The sequence below is a fragment of the Cnephaeus nilssonii genome, assembly GCF_951640355.1.
Source record: "Cnephaeus nilssonii genome assembly, chromosome: 15".
Taxonomy (NCBI): Eukaryota; Metazoa; Chordata; class Mammalia; order Chiroptera; family Vespertilionidae; genus Cnephaeus; species Cnephaeus nilssonii.
In genome coordinates this window covers 37,505,241-37,528,722 of record NC_137086.1, presented here as the reverse complement: position 1 = coordinate 37,528,722, position 23,482 = coordinate 37,505,241, and the positions used below count along the sequence as shown (strand labels likewise).

Genomic DNA, 23,482 nt, shown 5'->3' with positions numbered 1-23,482 from the left:
TCTTATTTTAAGAACATATTTTTATTGATTTCAGAGAGAAAGGGAGAAGAAGAGAGGTAGAAACATCAATGAAGAGAGAGAATCACTGACCGGCTGCCTCCTCCACGCCCCCTATTGGGCCTACAATCCGGGCATATACCCTTGACTGGAATTGAACCAGGGATCCTTCAGTCCGAAGGCCGACGCTCTATCCACTGAGCCAAACTAGCTAGGGCAGTGCTCCTTTCTTTGAGTGTCTTAAATTTACCAGGGTTCCCAAGGCCTTCACAATTTTGCTGACTCTATCATTTACTGACTATCTACTCATGTTACAAGTGTTTTACATTTATTATTTAATACATCAACCCAAGTTGGTGGTGTCATTCCATTTTAAAAGATAATATAATTAGGGCTCAGAGAAGTTGATTAACTTCCTCAGGATAACACAGCTAATAAATGGGCTCTAAACTTAGGTTGGTGAAGGCTGTCATTACAATTTAGTTTTGTAATGTACTGTAGAAGCAACCATTTAAGCTTCCATTCCAGAAATGTGAAGTTCTGCTGAGAATATTTTATCCTTCCATTCAGAAGGTCACTGGGCACTGAAGACTTGTGACTATTCTGAGGGAAAACCTTCTCTAAAAGGAAAAAAAAGTTGGGGAAGTGACTAGGAGATAAGCATGGTCATTCCAGGCCATATTTAAATGACACTCAGGTAACTTGCAATGGCCTGTGTAATAACCTGGCAACACAGGAATCTCTGTCAATGATGGAGGGACATTCTATAGCAGATGTGAGGAGCTGGGCTTCAGGGCTGCTGAATGCCTATTTCTAATGAAATATATCATGTGAGTTTGGGGGGAAGCAATATTTAATATTTTACAAGCACTTTATAGAAATTTTCTGCTCACCTTAATTTCATGCCTATATTTTCTTGGAAATAAAAAAATTCCCTACAAATCCCTACTTAACCTTGCTAATTCAGATGAAGATACATCATAATGAATCATGGGAATTTCTTTTATGATCTCGTGTTCTACATAAAAAACAGCTCAGCTACTAAAATGACTGGTCCAATTCTTATGGGCCAGATTCAAATTCTCCCTGGTTTCAACAAAGTGGAAGCCCTACCAAATGGTTTCCTCTGAATTGAAGTACATTAAAACGGAGTAAAACTTGACATCCAAACTCATTACATTTCCCCCAGATACCAAAGGACAAAGACACCAAGGCTAAATTTCTTTTAAATTATTTTATTTTTGTGTAAGCTAAAAGGAAATTTACACACTGAAATCTCCAAAGACCTTGGGCATGCACATTACCCTTGTTAGAAGTTCTTCTACATCTCTCTCTTTTTTTTCCATAGGAATTTCCCCAAACATTTAAAACCCATAGTTTTTACTGTATATACAGCCTAAACCATAGCAATCTATGATTATGTCATTTACACTGTGCAAAATCCTCAAAAAATAGTGGTATGATAGAACAACAACAAAAAAATCAGTAACAAGTAAATTTCATGGTAAGACATTCATATAATTTGGTCCTTCTCCAAACCAAACTGATTTAAAACAGACACACAATCACTTTAAACCCCTCCAATCAAGTTCTGACAATGATCCATACCCTTAACAAAGGAGCAATCGATGAAGTACCTTGCAAAAGGTCAAATAGCAATACGCCAGATTGAAAAGATTAAAAAAGAGCACAAAAATTTTAACAAAAGCCAGATCTGAAACAAATCCAGCGTGCGCGCACACGCACGCGCGCACGCGCGCGCGCGCGCGCACACACACACACACACACACACACACACACACACACACAATTTAACAATGACTTTGGAGCTTATATATGATAGTAAAAGTAATTCAACATATGATATGAAAAATTAATAGGACATTCAATGCAATCTGAAAAGACTGAAGGGGATTTCACAGACAGTGGAGATTTGAGTTTTTAATTTTCTTTTTTTTTTTTATTTCAAAAGTTTTGTAAGAAGGACACCACCAGTGTATTTCACAAAGACATAAATGTATACACCCCAGCAACACAAAAAGAATAAATCTTCAAAAATGTTCACCCCCGATTATTTACATTTTTTCTAATATAAATTTAGGACTTCAGTATGTAAATAAATATACATTACTATGTATACCTTTCTAGTGTGGCTTACCAACAAATCAGCTGAACTTGAATTTTTTTTAATTACAGCAGGTATGCTTTTGATGGTAGGGGAGGGATGGAGAGAAGGAAAAGCCATTGAAACTGTCCACTTCCTCTCAGCTATCAGTCTGCTTTCTCCTGGGAGCTCGTGGAAGGCGTTAACGTGGCTGGGAACATCAACACCTTGGCATGCATGAACGTTAAGTCAGGAAGGCTAGCGATCACCTTGATGGCTTCTTCACTGAGGTGCTCTTCTCTTTTCGGTTTCCTATTGACAAACGCAAAAAGAGAAGTGTGTTAATGTGACACTGCTGTGGACCAAATGGGGAGCACCCACTCTCAAGGTGGTCAGTTAGCAATCTATGCGGACTTGAGCACCTTTATCTCTGCTGGCTCCTGAACCTCATGATACTCTTGTGCTGTGTGCTTCCTATGCCAGATGCCAAGTCTCTTATGAAGATGCACGCCTTATTTATGTATGTTCATTATAGCTGGGCATGTACATACGGATATTCACATGTACCCGCGTATAGCTCACAGCTTTACTTTTAAGGCTAGGAGCATCTATCTACCCAGGCATCCTTTCAAAATGTGACTAAGCTGAAATATAATTCAGAAGCCCTAATAACACTTCGCCCAACTGGATTTCCCCCTGCTCCCAGTGAAACTACCAAAACTACCTCAACATAAAACAAAACATGTTTGGCACAAGACCTTGTAAGTCATTTTAACCTCAGGCGCTCTTCATCCCCAAAGGGGAATTCCAGGAGAGAAAGCCCTCAGTTCACAAACACCTGGCCTCAGCCCCAATGGGATGCAGACAGTGGGTCCAAATGCAGCAGCACAGGGCCGGCTGCTGACACTGAGGATGCACATAGGCTCGGGAGCAGGGGAAATCTCAAAATCCTGTGGGTTCTCTAGATGAAATACATTTTACTACAATGGCCCCAGGTGCCAGAAATGAGCAGTTTGGTGCCTAGCACATATATGAAGAACGCCGGGTGACTCATGTCTTCCCAGCAGGTGAGCCACAGAAAATGCCAACAAAGCCTCAAATGTGGCACAAATTGAGCACATGATTATAATCCAACCTTTACTTTTTCGAGATTAAATATATTGAAAGAATAGTTATAGTGATAAAAATACTAATTTTAAACCAAAGTTAATTTAAAATAATTTACTCTAAAAAGTCTGACCTCTTTTATGATAAAGGATAGTTGGTACTCTATTAGGTGTGACACAAGTTATTCTTGCCACCTAAATATTTTCTTTGTTCTGGGGATGGACAGCAGAAAGGCAGGAGATAATACAAGAAAGAGATGCAGACCTTTATTTTATACCTAGATTTTTCTATTGTTACCATTTTTGAATTCAGGCTGAAATTAAATCAAGCGTCAGACTTTTAGGACCAAAGTTGTTCAATGGGGCACATGGGTCAGCTTTAGGCACATTGAAACTATCAGCAGATCAACCAATACTAAACCGAGTTCTAGGGTTTCTCAGCAGAATTTTTTTCTGATAAAAATCTACATTTAATTGCACTTACAAATGGTGGCAAAACTATTAGGTGGATGTTTGATGGGGAACTGATATCTGCATCATTCTAAAGTAAAACCAGATTGTTTCTCTTTTTAGTCTAAAAGTTAAAAAACTGGAAGTATAAAATGGAAAAGGTTAGCCTCTCACCAATCGTCAATCTTAGCATCACCAACGATGGGGGTCACTCAGATGTTATGTGTTTTCTGATGTAACACAACACCTCTGATGCATTCTAGGCAATGGTTTACCTGTCTTCATCAACCCCTAGATATAATTTCCAGTTTACAGTAAGGGGAATCAAGAAACATATTAAATACTACGTGGACACAGACAAATCCAGAGGTTGGGATGTTCTTTGGCATAACTAGATTGATCATTTTAACAAGCTAGTGTTATAAAATGAAAAACAAAAGGGATCAAGGGTAGCTATGCTGGATTAAAAGGGACTTAAGAGCCGTAACAGCTAGGTACAATAGCATTAGATTGAATATTGGTTTGGACAAAGCAGAGAGAAAAGACATTGTCAGAGAAATCTGATATAGCCTGGGTATTAGATTAAATGAAAATTTTTTGAAATTGACAGATGGAGATCACTGATTGCAAGAGTAGATTTAATTCAGTATGGACTATAAAAATCTCATCTTTGGCTAAAATAATACACATACGTGCATATTTACATAGAAAAAAAATCTGAATTTACTCTAAGACATTATAGTGATCTGAGTGGTAAGAATGTGATAATTTAAAATTTTTGTTGGCTTATACTTTGTAACTTTCTACAACTTATCCTACTGCTTTGCAATGATAAAAGGTTACTAACAACAGTAACAAAATTGTATCTCAATGGACTTCCTCATTTGTGGAGTACAGTTGGGGTATGGGAAAGGAAGAACCTTCCACCCAAGGAATATTTGGTAAACATTATTCTAGGGTTTCTACCAATTGCCTCATTTCAGAGGCACTACTTGGAGGCAATATGAAGCTGTATTTAAAAATAAGAAAAAGTTTTCTTTGTGCATTTATCTGTAGTCACTGCACATTGATGTGATCTTGGTTTCTTAAAATATAAGGAAGAACATGGCTTGTGGAGAATTTGAAAATAAAAAGTTGTATCATGACCTTTTCTCAAAGCCAAAGGCAGTGACCTAATTTTCACTTATAGTGTCTCCAGTTAAGATTTATCCTTTTTGTCAAGGAAATACAATTAAGAGTCCAGAAATAAATCTATACATTTTTGGCAAGTTGATTTCCAACAAGGGTGCCAAGACCATTCTATGGGGGATGAGGGGAAAGAACAGTCTTTTTTTTTTTTTTAATATATTTTATTGATTTTTTACAGAGAGGAAGGGAGAAGGATAGAGTTAAAAACTTCGATGAGAGAGAAACATCAATCAGCTGCCTCCTGCACACCCCCACTGGGGATGTGCCCACAACCAAGGTACATGCCCTTGACTGGAATCGAACCTGGGACCCTTCAGTCCGCAGACTGATGCTCTATCCACTGAGCCAAACCGGTCAGGACAAGAACAGTCTTTTTAACAAACAGTGCTGGTACAACTGGATATCCACAGGCAAAAGAACAAAATTGGACTCCTATCTCACATCATATTAAAAAATTAACTCAAAATGGATCAAAGAGCTAAATGTAAGAGCTGAAACTATAAAACTTCTTAGAAGAAAACCTAGAATGTTCCTGACCTTGAAGTAGGCATTGGTTTCTTAGATAGGACACCTGAAGCACAAGCAACAAAAGATAAATTGTATTCATCAAAACTAAGAGACTTTCGTTAATTCTCTTCAATGAGGTGGCCAAGCAGCCTCCCCAGCAGACGCAGAGATGCGGATCTTCGTGAAGACCCTGACTGGCAAGACCAGCACCTTGAGGCCGAGCCCAGTGACACCACTGAGAATGTCAACGCTAAAATGCAAGAAAAGGAGGGCATCCCGCCTGACCAGCAGTGTCTGATTTTTGTGGCAAATAGCTGGAGATGGCTCCACTCTCTCAGACTACAATATGCAGAGAGTCCACCCTGTACTTGGTACTTCATCTGCGGGGTGGCATCAAGGAGCCCTCCCTCCACCAGCTTGCCCAGAAGTACAACTGCGGTGAGATGATCTGCCACAAGTGTTATGCACGCCAATACCCCTGCCCGCACCCACCATGCTGTCAAATGCTGCAAGAAGTGTGGCCACATCAACAACTTGTACCCCAAGGAGAAGAGTAAATAAGGCCTCTCCACCACCTTCTTGGCCCACAGGGTGGCCTCCCTGCCTGTACCCTGTGGCCCTGGGGCCTCAATAAAGTTTCCCTTTCGTTGAAAAATATAACTAAGAAACTTTCATGTTTCACAGGACACTATCAAGAATGTGCAAAAACCTGCAGAATGAAAAAATACTTGCAAAACATATTCCTGATAAAGGTCCAGTATTCAGAATATGTAAAGAATTCGTATAATCTATACTAATAAGAGAGAAATATGGTAATTGACCACCATGCCAAGACGCCCACAGCCAATCAGGAGGGATTATGCAAATTAGCAGGACAAAGATGGCGGTGGCAACGGAGCCAGCAGGAGTGGGTGGGAGGCTTGGGTCACCCCCGGCGACGGAGGAAGCCAAGCTTCCCGCCCGCCCTGGCCGGCTGCTGAAGGAGGGGCCTGTGGGCGGCGGCCACAGAGCCGGCCTGAGAGTGTGGGAGTCTTGGGTCGCCTGGGCCGGCCGCCGAGGGAGGGGCATGCAAATGGCCCTCAGCCTCTCACCCAGGCAGGCCATACCACCATCGGGGTGAGGGTCCCTGCTGGAGGGCGTGGCCAGCCTGCAAACAGCCCTCAGCCCCTCACCCAGGCTGGCCAGGCACCCCAGAGGGGACCCTCACCCTGAAGTGGGTGTGGCCTGCCTGAAAACAGCCCTCAGCCCCTTACCCAGGCTAGCCACACGCACCCAGCAGGGTCTCTCACCCCATGGGGGCATGGCTGGCCTGCAAACTGCCCCAGCCCCTCGCCCAGGCTGGCACCATCCCCAGTGGGAACCCCCACCCCAATGGGGGCATGGGTGGCCTGAAAACCACCACAGGCCCCTAGCCCAGGCCGCCCTGTCCCCCAAGGGCACCCCTACCCTGATCTGGGACACCCTTCAGGGCAAACCAGCCGGCCCACACCCATGCACCAGGCCTCTATCTATACTAATAAAAGGGTAATATGCTAATTAGACAGGGAGACCTTCCAGGAGACCTTCCGGACGTTCCTCTGGACAAAGCCATGGTAGTGAGGCAGAGGTACAGGCAGTTAGGGGCCAAGAGGGGAGGGCAATTGTGAGTGATCAGGCCAGGATGGGACGGCAGTTGTGGGTGATCAGGCTGGTGGGGGGGGGCATTGGGGGTGATCAGGTCGGTGGGGGGTGGGCAATTGGGGGTGAGCAGGCTGGCAGGTGGGGCCAGTTGAGGGCAAGTAGGCCGTCAGTGGGGGTCAGTTGGGGGCAATCAGGCCGGCGGGGGGGGGGGGGCAGTTAGGGGTGAGCAGGCTGGCAGGGGGGGCAGTTGGGGGCGAGCAGGCCGGGGGGGGGGCACTTGGGGGCAAGCAGGCCAGCAGGCAGAGTGGTTAGGGGCAATCAGGCAGGCAGGCAGGTGAGCAGTTAGGAGCCAGCAGTCCCGGATTGTGAAAGGGATGTCCGACTGCCGGTTTAGGCCCAATCCCACAGGAATCAGGCCTAAACCGGCAGTCGGACATCCCCCGAGGGGTCCCAGATTGGAGAGGGAGCAGGCTGAGCTGAGGGACACCTCCCCCACGCCCCCCATGCACGAATTTCATGCACCAGGCCACTAGTAATAATAATAATAATAATGACAAATTACCCAATTAAAATATTGGGAAAGGATGTGAATAGACATTTCTCTAAAGAGATATAAATGGTCAATAAACACCTGAAAAGATGCTCAACGTCATTAGCCACCAGGGAAATGCAAATAAAAATGACAATAAGCTATCACTTCATACTCATCGGGATGACTACAATCAAAAAGTCAGACAAAAACAAGCCTTAGTGAGAATGTGGAGAAATGGGAACTCTCATACATTATTGGTGGGACTGTAAAATAGTGCCACCATTTTGGAAAAACAGTTTGGCAGTTACTCAAAAAGTTAAACAGAGAGTTACCATTTGACCCAGCAGTTCCTCCCCAAAAAACGGAAAACATTTGTCTACACAAAAACTCGTAATAAATGCAGTAGCATTACTCATATCTGTAAAAAAGTAAAAACAATCCAAATGTCCAGCAATTGATTAATGCAATAGCAAAATGTGTTATTCCACAAAATGGGATATTATGCAGCCACAAAAGAATACAAAGTATTGATATATGCAACAACATGGCTGAACTTGAAAACATTATGCTAAGTGAAAGAAGCCAGGCACAAAAGGCTGCATACTGTATGATTCCATTTATATGAAACTAGAGGCCCGGTGCACGATTCATGCACCAGTGGAGTCCCTTGGCCTGGCCTGCAGGATCGAGCCAAACCCGGCTCTCCAACATCCCCCGAGGGGTCCTGGATTGCTAGAGGGCACAGGCCAGGCCAAGGGACCCCACCAGTGCATGAAAGGGGCTGGGGAGGGATATGGGAGGTTGGCCAGCTGGGGAGGGGCTGCAGGAGGGCTCCAGGGCGTGTTTGGCCTGTCTTGCTCAGTCCCGATCGGCTGGACCCCAGCAGCAAGCTAACCTACCAGGTTGGAGCATCTGCCCCCTGGTGGTCAGTGCACGTCATAGCAAGCAGTTGAGCATCCTTAGCATATCATTAGCATATTATGCTTTGATTGGTTGAATGGCTGACCAGTTGACCGGACACTTAGCATATTAGGCTTTTATTATATAAGATAACCAGAATAGGCAAATGCAGAGAGAGAAAGCATTTTAGTGGTGGCCAGGGTCTGGGAAAAGTGGCTAGTGAGTATGGGACTTCTTTTAAGAGTGATAAAAATGTTCTGGAATTAGATAATGGTGATAGTTGTGCAACCTCATGAATATACTGAAAACCACCGAATTGTACACTTGAGAAGGATGAATTTTATCTCAATTAAAAGGTTAGAAAAAAAAAGATGTACCCCTTTTGACAGTCCTTTGGCTTGAATAAACTTTAGTTAGAGATCTGTGGCTACTAACTAACTGGCCACACAATGATTAAAATTAGGAAGTAATTTTTCTATTAGTAAAGGTAAGCAAGAAGATGAAACGTGCTTTCTCTCATACATGCAAGGCACTTAGAAAGGATGGGATCTTGTTTGTTACATGTAAAATTCCTCTACCTAGACCACTGTTTCTTAACCTTTTCTCACCCTACAGTCCCTCAATGCTCTTCCGCTCTATCTTCTATATACTATCAAGAGCCAAGATTTTGCTGAGCTTTACATTCTATAGTTTACTCAGAAACAAACACAAAAATGACAGAAACAAAAGGAAAACAACAATACACCTAAAATGCTTTCTGGAGCCATATATGCCACCCCCTTTCTCTTCTCTGTACAACTGAGAAGTAGTTATGGGGACATTTTATAGTATTACCTTCAAATTGCAAGACTTGTGAATATTTACACTTCTCACCATTTTCAAATAATTCCTCAAAATAGAAAATACAAAGTTGGCAACTTGTCTTCTTTTCAATTTATTGTGTTTAAATATAAAGCTGAACAGATAGTAGAGAGTAATTCAATACAGCTACAACACTGATGGTCAGTAGGACACACACTGTAGTTTTAGTTCATTCCATAATAGTACAGAATAAGGGAAAACATTAAAATAACTTCTTAAAGTGATAGAGGATTTGGAAAAGTTCCCTAGTGTACATACAGCATGTTTCAAGGATGAACTAAAAAGTTAGGAGAGTTAACAATGTGGTTTAGAGCTCCTCCTAATGGCACAAAGAATGAATTCTCATCATTGGGCCGCCCATAACTCTACTATAAATAGTTTGTTCAGTGAGACTGCAGAGGAAAAAAGGAATGGGAACAGTATGATTGTCCTTAGAAGAGACTTTTCAAAAAATAGCTGGGTAAAGCCCAAACAATAAAAACATCAGTGTTTTTTTTTTTTTAAGTTAAACGTGCATTAGCTTTTGGTTAACATATATAGAAAAAATGGAGAAACTTGAATGAGAAGAATTTCAATTTGAAAATATGATTTATTTGGGAATAGGAAAAGTTAGAAAGCAGGCAAAACACTCACATTGACTTAATTTACAAGTAGGTTGACTTAATAGTAGGTTTTAACAGTGTCAGGTAGCCTTACTATGAAGAAATAGTGGTAATAAGAGCAATGGAGAGAATCTGTGGACAAATGAGCATGTGCATGCTACAAATCCATTTCAGGGAAAGAGTTAAGGGTATCCATAATTACAATTACCAAACAAATAATAATGGCTTTTCATAATTATAATTTTCATAATTTAATAATAATAAATCTCTGTAGAATGAATGCTTAAACATTTTAAAGTGCTGATGTATCATGGATGTGGGATAGCAGAGTTGGTATGCCAATCAACCAATATTTGCTCTTGCAGTAGTGATTAGCTTTTATTAGGAACTGGCTTATTCCTATGGCTAACATGTCAAAGCAATGGCTTATTCCAGTGCTTAACCATGTAAAACTAAAGGTTTCCCAAGAAACATTTCTTGTATCTGGTTCTGACACTGAGAGATAACTGCTTTTCTAGGGCCATGTCCCTGAAAGGGGTCCCAGACACCTCAGTAATCAGAGGTGCTGCAAATGTAAGAATTCAGAAAATAAAACAGTGACTCCAGAAGTGTGAGACTGGGTTCCCAAAGATTTCAGGAAGTTATGAAGGATAAGAGGGACCCTTTCTACAGTGGCTTTATGATCTCAATACTTAACCAGAATTCTTCTCTACAAAGTTGGGGGTGGGAGGAGAGAAAAATACCCATCTGTTAGCCCTTTCTAGTTTCTCATGAAATAGCTTGCTCTAATATAGTTCATAATTAAACATCTGACACTATTTTCTGGAATTAGGCATTATTAGTTTTTACAAACATAAAGTAAATCTTAATACAATACACTGAAATACTGCCACCTTATGTGCTTTCCCATTTGGGCTATTTAAACACAGAATTCAAAGTCAGGGTGTAATGAACACTAACTGCTTACCTGGTAGATGTGCTTGTCTTCTCAACTGTGGACATGAGTCTTGCAAATGCATCAGTCACTTTGAGGCTTGAGGTGGAGATTTCCAGCTTAGACGTTGTTAACTCATACAACTCTGGATCCACACCTTATAGTATAAAATGATAGTCAGTGACGGCAAGCTGCAATTGGTCACTCAATTAGCCACAATCCAAGATGCAAAAGGCAATTGTTCTGTAAACATCTGAGTCTTTTATAAGCACAACACATCTTTAGTATACTGTACTACTGTATTTATTTTTTAAATTTTAAGTTTCAGTTTTTAGAGTTCTTATAAAATAGGAAAATACTTTCAAAATTCCACTTTGGTATATGTATAGTCTTTAACATAATACCACCCAAACACTCTAAAATTCTATCTCCTATAGAAAACTCCCTCAATTTTGGATTAGTTTGCAATATGAAAGTTAACAATGTTTTATAAGTGGGATGCATATGATTTGTTATACAATAGGATGACTCAATTGTTAAGTTGACCGATTAACCACATTTTTTGAACCTCCCTCTCCCGCTACCTTCTTGACCATTTTCCTGCATTCTTTTCTTTCACATCAAAGGATTTGGAAGGTAATATAAAGTTTCAAATATGGTAATTGATTTGGTTAGTTTAAATATTCTGATAATTTGAGGGAATAAGATATTACTCAAAGCATTAAATTATTACTAAAGATATATATCAAGTTGTTTTTTCCTAAGAAGTGGGAGGGTATAATATTCTCAGAAAAAGTGAAAAAATAACTACTTTTGGACAAAATAAAAATTGTCTCAAGAGTTAATTATATTTCTATAGTCTCATATCTAAATCTAGTAGCTATTAGACCAAATATCTTTTTTTTAAATATATATTTCTTTGCTTTCAGAGAGGAAGGGAGAGGGAGAGAGAGATGGAAACATCAATGATGAGAGAGAATCACTGATTGGCTGCCTCTTGCACACCCCCTGCTGGGGATCAAGCCTGCAACCAGGACATGTGCCCTTGACCAGAATCGAACCTGGGACCCTTCGGTTTGCAGGCTGACACTCTGTCCACTGAGCCAAACTGGCTAGGGCTAGACCAAATATCTTGTCAGAGGAATTCAAAATGAAGCTGTGTTAGAGTATTAGACTTGTTGTAAGTCTATAAAAATCCTCCCCTTATCTGTCTTCAATAAAATATACATATCTATTTTTATATTTCTCTTGAATTATAGATTTATATTAAATAAGACTATGAAAACAATGAAAAGAACAATTAAATATTTCAACTCAAGCTAAAATTTGGATAATAAAGATAATGAGATAAAAAGAATTTTAATTGTATACTCTTCTTGGTCCTAGCAAATTACTTGAGAAAAGTTCAGTAGTTTCAGCGTTTAACAGAAAAAACAGACTGTAAGGGAGAATGTCTTATAGTTTCATCAATCTTTATTTTTTAACAAGCTCTGATGATCAGCTAATAAAATTACATATAAATGCACATATTGATATTAACAAGTTTCCTCCTTTTAGGATATTTCAAGATTAAAAAAACAAACAAAACCCCACAGGAACTGCCTTCAACTTAGGAAATGATTAGCAGATGTAAACATAGATCTCAGATGTTTACAGAAATCAAACAAGCAAAAGCAGCTTCCACATTTACCATGTCCAACAAGGGAGGAAGGCTATAGAAAATGTTTGTTGAATCTCCCAAGTTCTTAATATTTCATTAAGGTACAGTTTCAAAATATATCTAGAAGGCCTTTTATAATAAGTATATAGGTTGCAATTAAAATGTACAAAATTATAGATGCCTGTAAAGGGACTAAATGAATCCAAAGTACCTCTTTCCTCCACTGTGAAAGGTTAGCTTCTAAGTAACCACAAAATTTCAGTAGCTGTTTAAGGAATAATGCAGAATAAAAAACTGCATTCTGACTGGCAACAGAAAATTGCTGGTAAAAATTTACTTGGATTTGTAAAATACTGGCTACTTGGCTGTCAAACAGTAAAGTGGGAGATTAAAAAACAAAATAATCAACCTCCCCCAGCCGAAAACAAACACTATCATATCACATGCACGAAAACAACAGTACTATTGCCTTTTTAAAAAACAAAGTAACTCCCTACTCTATACTAATAATTAGACTAATTATTTTTAGTGGAAGAATTTTTTTTTCAACAAAACCTTAATGAGGCATAGTTTAATTACATAACTAAAGCTAGCCAACCAAGTTCTATGCCAACCTCCTAAGTCTCACACACAAAATTAACCGCAAGCTGAGACAAAATGACTTTCCCAGAAACAAGTCAGAAGTGCAAGCAAGTAGTGAAATGGAATACTAAGGAAGGTGTTGATACCTGTAGCTTGATGGTAAGTTTTAACAAAACCCAATAGCAATAAAAAGAAGGCAAAGCAACTTTATAGTAATCAAGTTTATACAGCAGCTAGAGCATATAATGAAAATACGGAATGAAAATATTTAAAAGGTTCCAAAGTAATGAGGACCGCATTTGACCATGCTAATTTCACTTCTATCACAGCTCTAAGCTTCCCTCAAAGCTGCTGAGCCTGGTTATCAGGTCATTTCTGTACTTCTTTATATGGTTAGATTATCTATGGATGATTTTTAACTGAGTTTAGAATGTAACCAAAAATTAAATTTAAACCAGATTTTTAGGCATCCAAAAATAGTGACCTCATTTAAATAATAATACAGTTCATGACAAAACAAAGCTAAGAGCAAATTAAAAATGGGAACTTGGTAATTCATTCTTGGGACCTGTAGAGTTATAAGGAAATTGATATAGACTTTCCCCCCTATTTAGTATTAAAAACAACTAATTAGCTCACCCAGTTATTACATAGCTCAAATGTATTTAGAAGTAATATAAGTAAATAGTAAAATATCATTTTGAAGTCACAACCAGACACAGATTGGTTTTTTCATATGCTTGCAAAATCTTGGAAACAATGAACATGATAACCAGGGCTTAGATTGGAGGAACCGAGTCATTCTACCAAATGGCCTTGGACCTTCCTTACAGCAGGATCAGATTTCCATAACCAGACCTTGGAGAAGGGCATCCACATCCCAGGTTCACCCTTAGCTGACTCTTACTCTTCCCCATTTCCCATCATGGCACCTAAACTGCTGGAAGTGGGTGGCAGGGTTATCTAGTTGAATAGGATAAACCCAGCAAATCCTCAGGAACCAGGCTGACTGTAACTGGCCACCAGTGGGGGCACAGAGAGATCCTTGCTATGCATTCTGGGCATCAGCATCTATACATAGCACTCCAATGGCTTTCTGATGATCAATGGGCATGATTACCAGATCACAAGTTTGGATGACAGAGTCATTAAAATCATATTAAATAAAATGTAAACATAAAAATGCCATTATATTTTAATCTTTTATTCAGTTAGACAATGACAAAATACATTAGTTCTTTGGTCAATGAACTGAACTTTCGCAGGGCTGAACATTAACAGGCACTCCAAGTAAGGTTTATTTCTAACTTTTAGTATCTCATAGCAATTATTTTCTATTATTAACTTTTTTCCTCCACATGGAAAACTAACAGTAAACTTTCTACTTAAGAGCTACATGAAGACAATAATAGTTCTATGTGGCACTATATAACTAAGTGCTAGATTCCAACATTTTGGAACCTAATTATACATTCAGCACTAATAAACAATTAATTGAATGCTAGCATTTGTAAAGGTTTTATTATCACAGGCACTACAATGTAAAGTCATCTTTGTGTACTAAAATATTCTTATATCTCTAAACTTTTATTTTTTCAAATGGCTTTATAGAATATGCTTGAAAAAAATAAGCATATCAAATATCACATTTTTCATTTACAGGAAAAAAAAACTCCTGCATTTAAATAAGGACATTAGGACTGTTTTATTCCTAGAAATGACTTTGAGCTCTGAATATTACACTCTGAGAAAGCTTTCCTTAAAATACATTTCACATAAGTCATTTGCTATAGTCAGCTACTGGAAAATAACAATAGATAGGTGAAAGAAAAGTATTAGAAAGACATCATAGAGAATACAATCTACTTATTTCCTTGTTTATAGGAAAGTCAAGTGATGTGGTCATGCTCTCAGTAAATAAACTAGAATTGTGGTTTTGACACTCTGCTGACCTGGGATTGTGGTGCTGCTGCTAGAGCTACTGTCATCCACGGGCCCAAAGAAATCAAGGTTCAGAAGAGTGGAACCTCCACTAGCTTGAAATTCAGTGACCGTGTTGGTAGGCAGCCACACAGAAGGTAAGCCAAGGGAGGAGGGGTTATGTGTAAAAAGGGGTAAGACACACACTTGAACATGCAGGTTATAATTAGTAGTCATTACACATTTTAAAATCAACATTAAAACAATGTGTACAGTATTAGTTTTTCATTACTAAGGACATTTCTGAAGTAACAATTTAATTTGATGTACATTTTCTCATGTACAAGTTAAATAATTTAACACTTAGTAAGGTTTTAGTTAGAAGTTCAGTTCTTTCAATCAAACTCGAAGCCATAGCAGAAAGACCAAGGGAAAGTATACCCGTTAAAGGGAAACAATACTTTAATCTCAACCCAACATTAAATCACTGCATATGCCCAAATCAATCTTTCATGTTAGTAATGCTGGTTTCCAATTAATAATGTTTAAAAAGTGACAAAGTTTTCAGTTTTAGGACACACACCAATACATTAATTTAGTTTAAAATAAAACAATATGTCATAACTGCCCTACCCTGATGTGCAACCTCAAGCTGTACTGTTCCCCTTTAACTCTGAAACAGTAATCAGAAATAATATACATTTTTAAAGAAGTTGTTTGTTAATAAAAAGCACGATGATTTGACTAAATAAGACACCAGACAACAGCAAGAGGTGCATCCAGGCTTTCCTTCAGCACTATTATTCAATTGGATGCTTTCCAAATATCCTAGCCCCCATTCTAAGGCAAAACTGACAGAATGTTTTAAGCAATGGCTCAAACAACTGATGACATAAAGGAGTAAGAGCAATTGTATCTTAGGGTCAAATTAAAACTTGTGGTGTCAACACATTGAAAAGTTAGCATTTCACATTATTTTAAAGACTCCACATTACTAAAATAAGCTTTTCCTTTCTCAAGAATTTCTCTTAAAGCCATGAGTGAAAACAATTATTTCTGGAACTACTTACCAGCTTTTTGAGATAAATTTTAGAAAAGGATCATGAAAATCATTCACTTTCTATTTGCATATAAGTGCTTTATAAAATATTATTAAATCTGAAAACTACAGAGTCAATAAATATGGGTCTATTTGCATTGTTTTTAAATAACTGTGCTTTGTGCTTCAAAGCAGCCTCTAGTCACAAGACTTTGCATCCAAGAAAATTCTATAAATTAAAAACTGCAGAAACAAATTTCAAGTAAATTGATCCTACCTAAAATATAATTTAAACTACCTACATACTTGTAAAAAATAAAGATGTTTTTTGACTTAAGATGAAGAAACTAAAATTGTACCTAACTACTACTACCTATATTTAGCCATTAATGCTAATTAATAGTAGTAATGGCTGATTTCTTGAGCAATTACTATTCAGAAAGAAAGCCTGAATTTCCAAAGATAAGAATAAGAAGTTACGTTCAAACAAAAAAGGAAATCAGCAGAGAGAAGTTTGTCTGAACTTTGTAGCTTTCTTAACTCTAGCTCTGGTGCTAGAGGCTCTACGGAGAGACGTACCATCTAAAGGGTTAGTAAGGCCACTGCTACTCCAGTCAAACTGGACGGGTGGTAGAGACTCCTAGAGTTGAAAACCAAAAAATCAAAATTAATCAGTACAGAATGTATCAAGGAAAAGAATTCTTTACAAAGAAAAAAATCGATTATAGCAAGATAATTAGGCAATAAAATTCCTAAAGACAAAATTGGGATAATTTACAATTTCAGAAGGTTACCTGCAAATATTAATCCAAACTGAAATTGCAAAATTTACAAACAGTACAGCTTGACATTGAAAAAGTTGTATCTGAAAAATGGAATTATCTTTACATTTCAAACAGAAATGTATGGACTGTTTCTATGTCAAGATTTCAATCAATTCTCAAATCATTATTTAAGCTATTGGATTTATTACAATAAAAACATTAAAATGTATAAAATATCACTGACCCTTTTCACTAGTGTGATAACTTTAAATGACTTGGCACTTAAAAATGGCATAATGCAATAGAGAAGGTACCCTACTAAATTGAGGAAATGTGGATGATCTGAAACTGAGCAACTAATCAGTAACTATTTGTATGACCATATATGGTAAATTTAGTTGGTCTCAAAATATACAAAATGAGAAAGTTCAAAGTCCTAGATCTCTGGTTCTTTACAATTTTCCAAATTGTACATATAAGATGAAAAGCAGTACAAAACATCTTAAAAATGAGTATCGCTTTAAGAATATTCTTTTTAATTTATTTTAAAGAATATTCTTGGTGAGAAAAAGTTGTGGTTTTTGGTTTTCTTTCTTTCATGTTGGGGCAGTGTTGACAACACTTACTGAAATAATCTGTGTTTTATTAGACTCAGTATCAACATGTTGTCTTTTTTTTTGCATACACACACACACACACACACACACACACACTTTATTGTAAGGTAGGTACTATTTAAACTTAATACTCTTTTTTTTTCTGTGTAAAGACATTGAAAGGAGCATGAAACCATTATTTCTGAAAGTCTAAAACCATAATATTGTAATAACAATTATCTTCATAACTGGGATACCAATGACAGGCATCCTACCTAATAAAATGGTAATATGTAAATTACCATCACTCCGCTACGCCCACGATTGGGCCAGCAGGAGGCGCAGGGGGCGTGACTTGGGGTGGCCAGGGTAGCCGATTGGACCAGCGGGAGCGGCACGAGCTCAGCGTCTGCGCCATGGCTGTGCTGCGGAACAGAAGGGGCCTCTGGGGCAGCGAGCTCACGTCCCGCCGCGGACCATCAAAAGCGGGGGAGCTGGGTGCCTGGTGCACCAGCGGACAGGCACCCAGCTCCCCCGCGATCGAAAGCAAAAGCGTGTAGGGGACCCTACAAGTGCATGATTCAATCATGCACTGGGCCTCTAGTATTACTATAAGCATCTAGTTGTCCCAAATTAGGTCAGACCTGGAGGTTGGGGGGAGGGATATAAACAAAGTAAAACGCTAACATTAGTGGGTGCCAGGGGTTAGGGATAGTTGTGGGAGTGGGGTGAGGAGGGGGCAGTGGAGTAGGAAGTATTAAGGGAGTTTTTTGTGCCGATGGAAAAGTTCTGTATCTGGATTACAGTGTGGTTATATGAATATTTCCACATGATAAAAATGACATAGAACTATGCACACATGTACAACTAGAGGCCCAGTGCACGAAATTCGTGCACGGAGGGGGGTTGTCCCTCAGCCCAGCCTGCACCCTCTCCAATCTGGGATCCCTCTCACAATCCAGGACTGCTGGCTCCCAACTGCTTGCCTGCCTTCCTTCCTGATTGCCCCTAACTGCTTCTGCCTGCCAGCCTGATCACCCCCTAACCACTCCCATGCCAGCCTGTTTGCCCCAACTTCCCTCCTCTGCCGGCCTGGTCACTCCTAACTGCCCTCTCCTGCAGGGTTGATCACCTCCAACTGCCCTCCCTTGCAGGCCTGGTCCTTCTCAACTGCCCTCCCTTGCAGGCCGGGTGCCTCCCAACTGCCCTCTCCTGCTGGCCATCTTGTGGTGGCCATCTTGTGTCCTCATGGGAGCAGGATTAACCACATGGGGGCAGCTATATTGTGTGTTGCAGTGATGATCAATCTGCATAGTACTCTTTTATTAGATAGGATAGAGGCCTGGTACAGGGGTGGGGGCCAGCTGGTTTGCCCTGAAGGGTGTCCCTGATCAGGGTGGGGTTCCCTTGGGGCGTGGGGCGGCCTGAGCGAGGGGCCTGTGGTGGTTTGCAGGTGGGCCACGCCCCCTGGCAACGCAAGCGGAGGCCCTGGTATCTGGAATTTATTTTCCTTCTACAACTGAAACTTTGTAGCCTGGAGCAGAGCCAAGCCTGGGGCTCCCTCCGAGGCCTGCAGCCATTTGTGTTGGGGTTATAATTGAAACTTTGTTGCCTTAAGCGGGTGGGCCCGGCCAGGGTGTGCGGAAAGCTTTGCTTCCCCTGTTGCCAGCGGCAACCCTGGCCTGCTCTCTCAAGCTCCATTCTGCTGCCATTTGTTTGAATTTGTTTACCTTCTATAATTGAAACTTTACAGCTTGAGTGGAGGCTTAGGCCTGCAACGACTGGCAGAAAGCTTGGCTTCCTCTGTTACCTAGGAAACCTTGCTCTCTGTGGCTGTAGCCATCTTGGTTTGGGTTAATTTGCATACTCGCTCTGATTGGATGGTGGCCGTGGCTTGTGGGCATGGCTTCTGGGTGTGTCGGAGGTATGGTCAATTTGCATATTTGTCTATTATTAGATAGGATGGTCATATTACTTGTTTGATATTGTACCATAATAATGTAAGATGTAAACATGAGGGAAACTGGTGAAGGGTACAGGCACCTCTTCTGTATTGTATTTGCAGCTTCCTGTGAATCTATACTTATTTAAAAAAATGGTGAAAATCTAGTGTAATAACCTACTTGTAAGACTGATAAACAAAATTTAGAAAAGGTCTTCTTTAGCTGATCTTAAAAACAAACAAGCAAACAAACAAAAAGCTCTAGGCATTCCAACAGATTCAACTTATATATTCTACTTCTACACCTTTAGTCATATTCAACATTGACTGAATGGACAAAACCCAATTTATGTAGTAACAAAATTTCTGGATAAATGAAGCAAAGCTCTTTCATTAACATTTTATCTAAATGATGTCAAGTAGTTGGTTACTTAGAAATATGTCAGTGATCTGCTAAAATTTTAGTTTTTCATATAGGTGTGTATGGCATTTTAAAGACATAGCCAATAATACAGGGTGGGGACAAAAGTAGGTTTACAGTTGTTTGTATGGAAAATAATACAATATTAATAAACTAGAGGCCCGGTGCACGAAATTCGTGCACGGGGGCGGGGGGGTGAGGGTGGGGGTGGTGTGTCCCTCAGCCCAGCCTGCACCCTCTCCAATCTGGGATCCCTCTCACAATCCAGGACTGCTGGCTCCCAACTGCTCGCCTGCCTGCCTTCCTGATTGCCCCTAACTGCTTCTGCCTGCCAGCCTGATCACCCCCTAACCACTCCCCTGCCAGCCTGATTGATGCCTAACTGCTCCCCTGCCAGCCTGATTGCCCCTAACTGCCCTCCTTTGCTGGCCTGGTCACCTCTAACTGCCCTCCTTTGCTGGCCTGGTCACCCCTAACTGCCCTCCCCTGCAGGCTTGATCACCCCCCCAACTGCCCTCCCTTGCAGGCCTGGTCACCCCTAACTGCCCTCCCTGCAGGCTTGATTGCCCCCAACTGCCCTCCCTTGCAGGCCTTGTCCCTCCCAACTGCCCTCCCCTGCTGGCCATCTTGTGGTGGCCATCTTGTGTCCACATGGGGGCAGCCATCTTGTGTGTTGGAGTGATGGTCAATCTTCATATTACTCTTCTATTAGATAGGATAATACAAGAATAAACTCTGTGTTTTGAGTACTCACAACTGTAAACCTACTTTTGCCCCACCTTGTATAATAATGAGGTGCTAAAATACAAATCAACATTTTGTAGAAATGAGACAGATGAAAAACAGGACACCTATGCAATTATAGGCTAACTAATGACATTGACAAGGCAACTAAAAAGAAAAGCATTGGAATGAAGCATTTTAAAACAACTTGAAGCAATATGGTATGATTACTGTGGAGACAAAAGTACTAAAAACAACAAGGTCATAAAAAGAGCAAAAACACACACACACACAAAAAAAACAGAGGCTAGAGACAGAATACTTGGGTTCTCTGGTCTTAGCTATACCATTCATAGATGATTTGGGGTCTATTACTTAGACCCCAAAATTACTTAGACCCTAAGTATCCAACTACTTGACATCATTTAGATAAAATGTTAATGAAAGAGCTTTGCTCCATTTATCCAGAAATTTGGGGTCTATTACTTAGCCTTTCCAAATATGTATTATAAAGGAGAGCACAACTATAATTTTTTTCTTTTTTCTAACTCTAAAATTCATAACTGAAATAGCCACATCAAGTAGCCTATAAGAGGAAGTTAGCTAGTGGTGACTAAGTGAATAACTGCCAGTCAGAGAGTTGAGTCTACTCAGTAGTGAATGAAATCTAAAATAATAAAAGTGTAATATGCTAATTAGACTGGACATCCTTCCAGACAACCTTCCGGATGAAGCCGGGGCTGCGAGGGAAGCCCGGGTCCTGGGTGCTGGAGGGAAGGAAGGCCTATTCTTGCACGAATTTCATGCATCGGGCCTCTAGTATGGTTATAAGTACTGATACTACTAAGAGGGGAATCAGTAATGACACCAGGAATGGTGTGACCTTGAAATTCAGTGGATAAAGATAAAAACAAGACAACAAAAGCATCACTACTGCTTTTTACCTATAATCTGTCTTAGAAAAAACACCAAAACACCATTAACAGTTGCTAGTAAGTTATTAAATTCCTAAACAAGAGATGCAATAGTTAAAAGATTAATGAGTACAAACTAATTTGGAAGAAAGAATAAAAATTCAGTGGGTACCAAAATTGAGCTAGAATAGACAAAACAAAAAGCATGCAGTCACAATGAGAATTATGTAACTAAATTTGAAAGTCAATGTTTAAGACTGCCCAAAACAAACACTTTATGAAAGGAAGGTTTGGTATATATTCTTTTTTTTGTGGGGGGGAGGTGAGGAGGAAGAAAAGATATTAAACAGGTCTTTCCTGACATATTTTGTTAAGTTTCTAGCACTAAAGGCTATATAGGTTTTTAATCTGAAAATTATGAGTAGCAGGAAGACATAACAGCCTTGCTGCATGGCCAAAAAGTAAAGTAATATGTATGTTGTATGCCAAAGAACAGTGGTAAGAAATAGCACTTTATATAAAGAGATCTTTACAATGTATAGCAGATGTTTGTTAAATATTTTAACTTGAATCACAAGTATGGAGCCAGGCAAAGATCTCACTATTTAGTGATGGCAGTCAGGCATCTCAGCACAAAGTTCTGATATGCTTACTGAAATCTGTTTGAGTGTGTTTGTATATATCAGAATGATGACTTATATAATCTCAAGTCAATTCAGAAATAAGTATGAACAACTTCCATTGGGAAGTATTATTTTCATGGGTTCTCAGAAAAGCCTAAAAACTAAAGCTAAAGAGGATCACAAACTACAACAAAAAAGTATAAAATAAAATTTTAAATTCATTATTTTTTTGAAAAAAGAAATGTGTGCACTAACAGAATAAAAGGATATGTTTGATTAAAAAGACCTTTTTTTTATATAAGCAGCAAAAGAGCAAGTTCCATTTTTTAACAAAAAAGTTAGATGTGCTTAATGTCTCTAAAAATTTATACACTTGCCTATAAATAGGGACACAGTAATCCTTTGATTGCAAGTACACAGGGGTGTATGTGCATGAATAGATGGCAACATACTATGGAGCTGCAACTAACCTCCATTACATTAACACATTAATTTCCATTAAAAGTCTTTCATTAAATTGACACATGTTTGTATTAGGTCATCTAGATTTTTTTAAAGCATGTCTATAATTAAATTATATAATAAAGATAAGTATAAGGTATGACTAGAATGAAATACATAAGATCGGCCAGCTTTGGTAAAATAAACAGTAGTTTATGGGGCTGTAATACATAGACTTGGATAGAAGGAGGAGAAGAGGGGAAGGAGGAAAGCAAAACTAGCAACAAGTGGCCTAAAATAAGAACAGCACCATTTTTAGTAAATGAGCCAGCATTGTGAGTATAAGAATGCTGATTAAGGTAGACATGGAAATGAGTTCTAGGAGAAGTAATTTTGGAATATGCATAGATAAGGCAGGCATGGGAGGGCAGTTGATATCCAGAGGGCAATGAAAAGAGGATAAATCTAAGGATAGATTCTACCTACTGAGATATTTTTGCCTAAGCCATCTTACCTATTTCCCAAAAGAGGAAATACCTGGTAAAAGACCAGGTATTTTATGCATCAGGCCTCTGCTCACGAATTCAAAGAGATGTAAACTGGCTTCAAAGGGATGTTTAGCTGTGCCTAGGTATAAACCACAGTGGCACACAGCAGTAATATCATATGTTTCTTGAAACACACTTGAAAGGGAGGGACCCTGCTTTATATCATTATTTTCTAAAGTATGTTTTTCAAAATACCAGTGCTGCAGGTGTTAAGACTCTTCTCCCCTAGTCCCTGCAGAAAAGGGTCCTGTGGCCAAGAGTATTTGAGACATGAATGACAATTAAATAGGGTTATTCACTACAGCAGTGTTCGGCAAACTCATTAGTCAACAGAGCCAAATATCAACAGTACAACGATTGAAATTTCTTTTGAGAGCCAAATTTTTAAAACTTAAACTTCTTCTAATACCACTTCTTCAAAATACTCGCCCAGGCTGTGGTATTTTGTGGAAGAGCCACACTCAAGGGGCCAAAGAGCTGCATGTGGCTCGCGAGCCGCAGTTTGCCG

General features: G+C 39.5%; 1 protein-coding gene across 3 annotated transcripts in view; it reads right to left on the bottom strand.

Moving 5' to 3' along the window:
- Window positions 1–1,192: 1,192 nt before the first annotated feature.
- Window positions 1,193–23,482, bottom strand: part of AFTPH (aftiphilin) — a 68,280-nt gene continuing 45,990 nt past the window's right edge. The window contains exons 7-10 of one of the 3 annotated variants that reach the window (XM_079791857.1): window positions 16,582–16,642; window positions 14,996–15,169; window positions 10,835–10,958; window positions 1,193–2,413 (exon numbers count right to left, since the gene is read on the bottom strand). In XM_079791857.1, coding sequence (XP_079647983.1) covers window positions 2,269–2,413; window positions 10,835–10,958; window positions 14,996–15,169; window positions 16,582–16,642 — 504 coding nt within the window. In that variant the 3' untranslated portion in view covers window positions 1,193–2,268. The remainder of the gene's footprint in view (window positions 2,414–10,834; window positions 10,959–14,995; window positions 15,170–16,581; window positions 16,643–23,482) is intronic. The other 2 variants (XM_079791856.1, XR_013814619.1) reach the window with 2 other exon arrangements.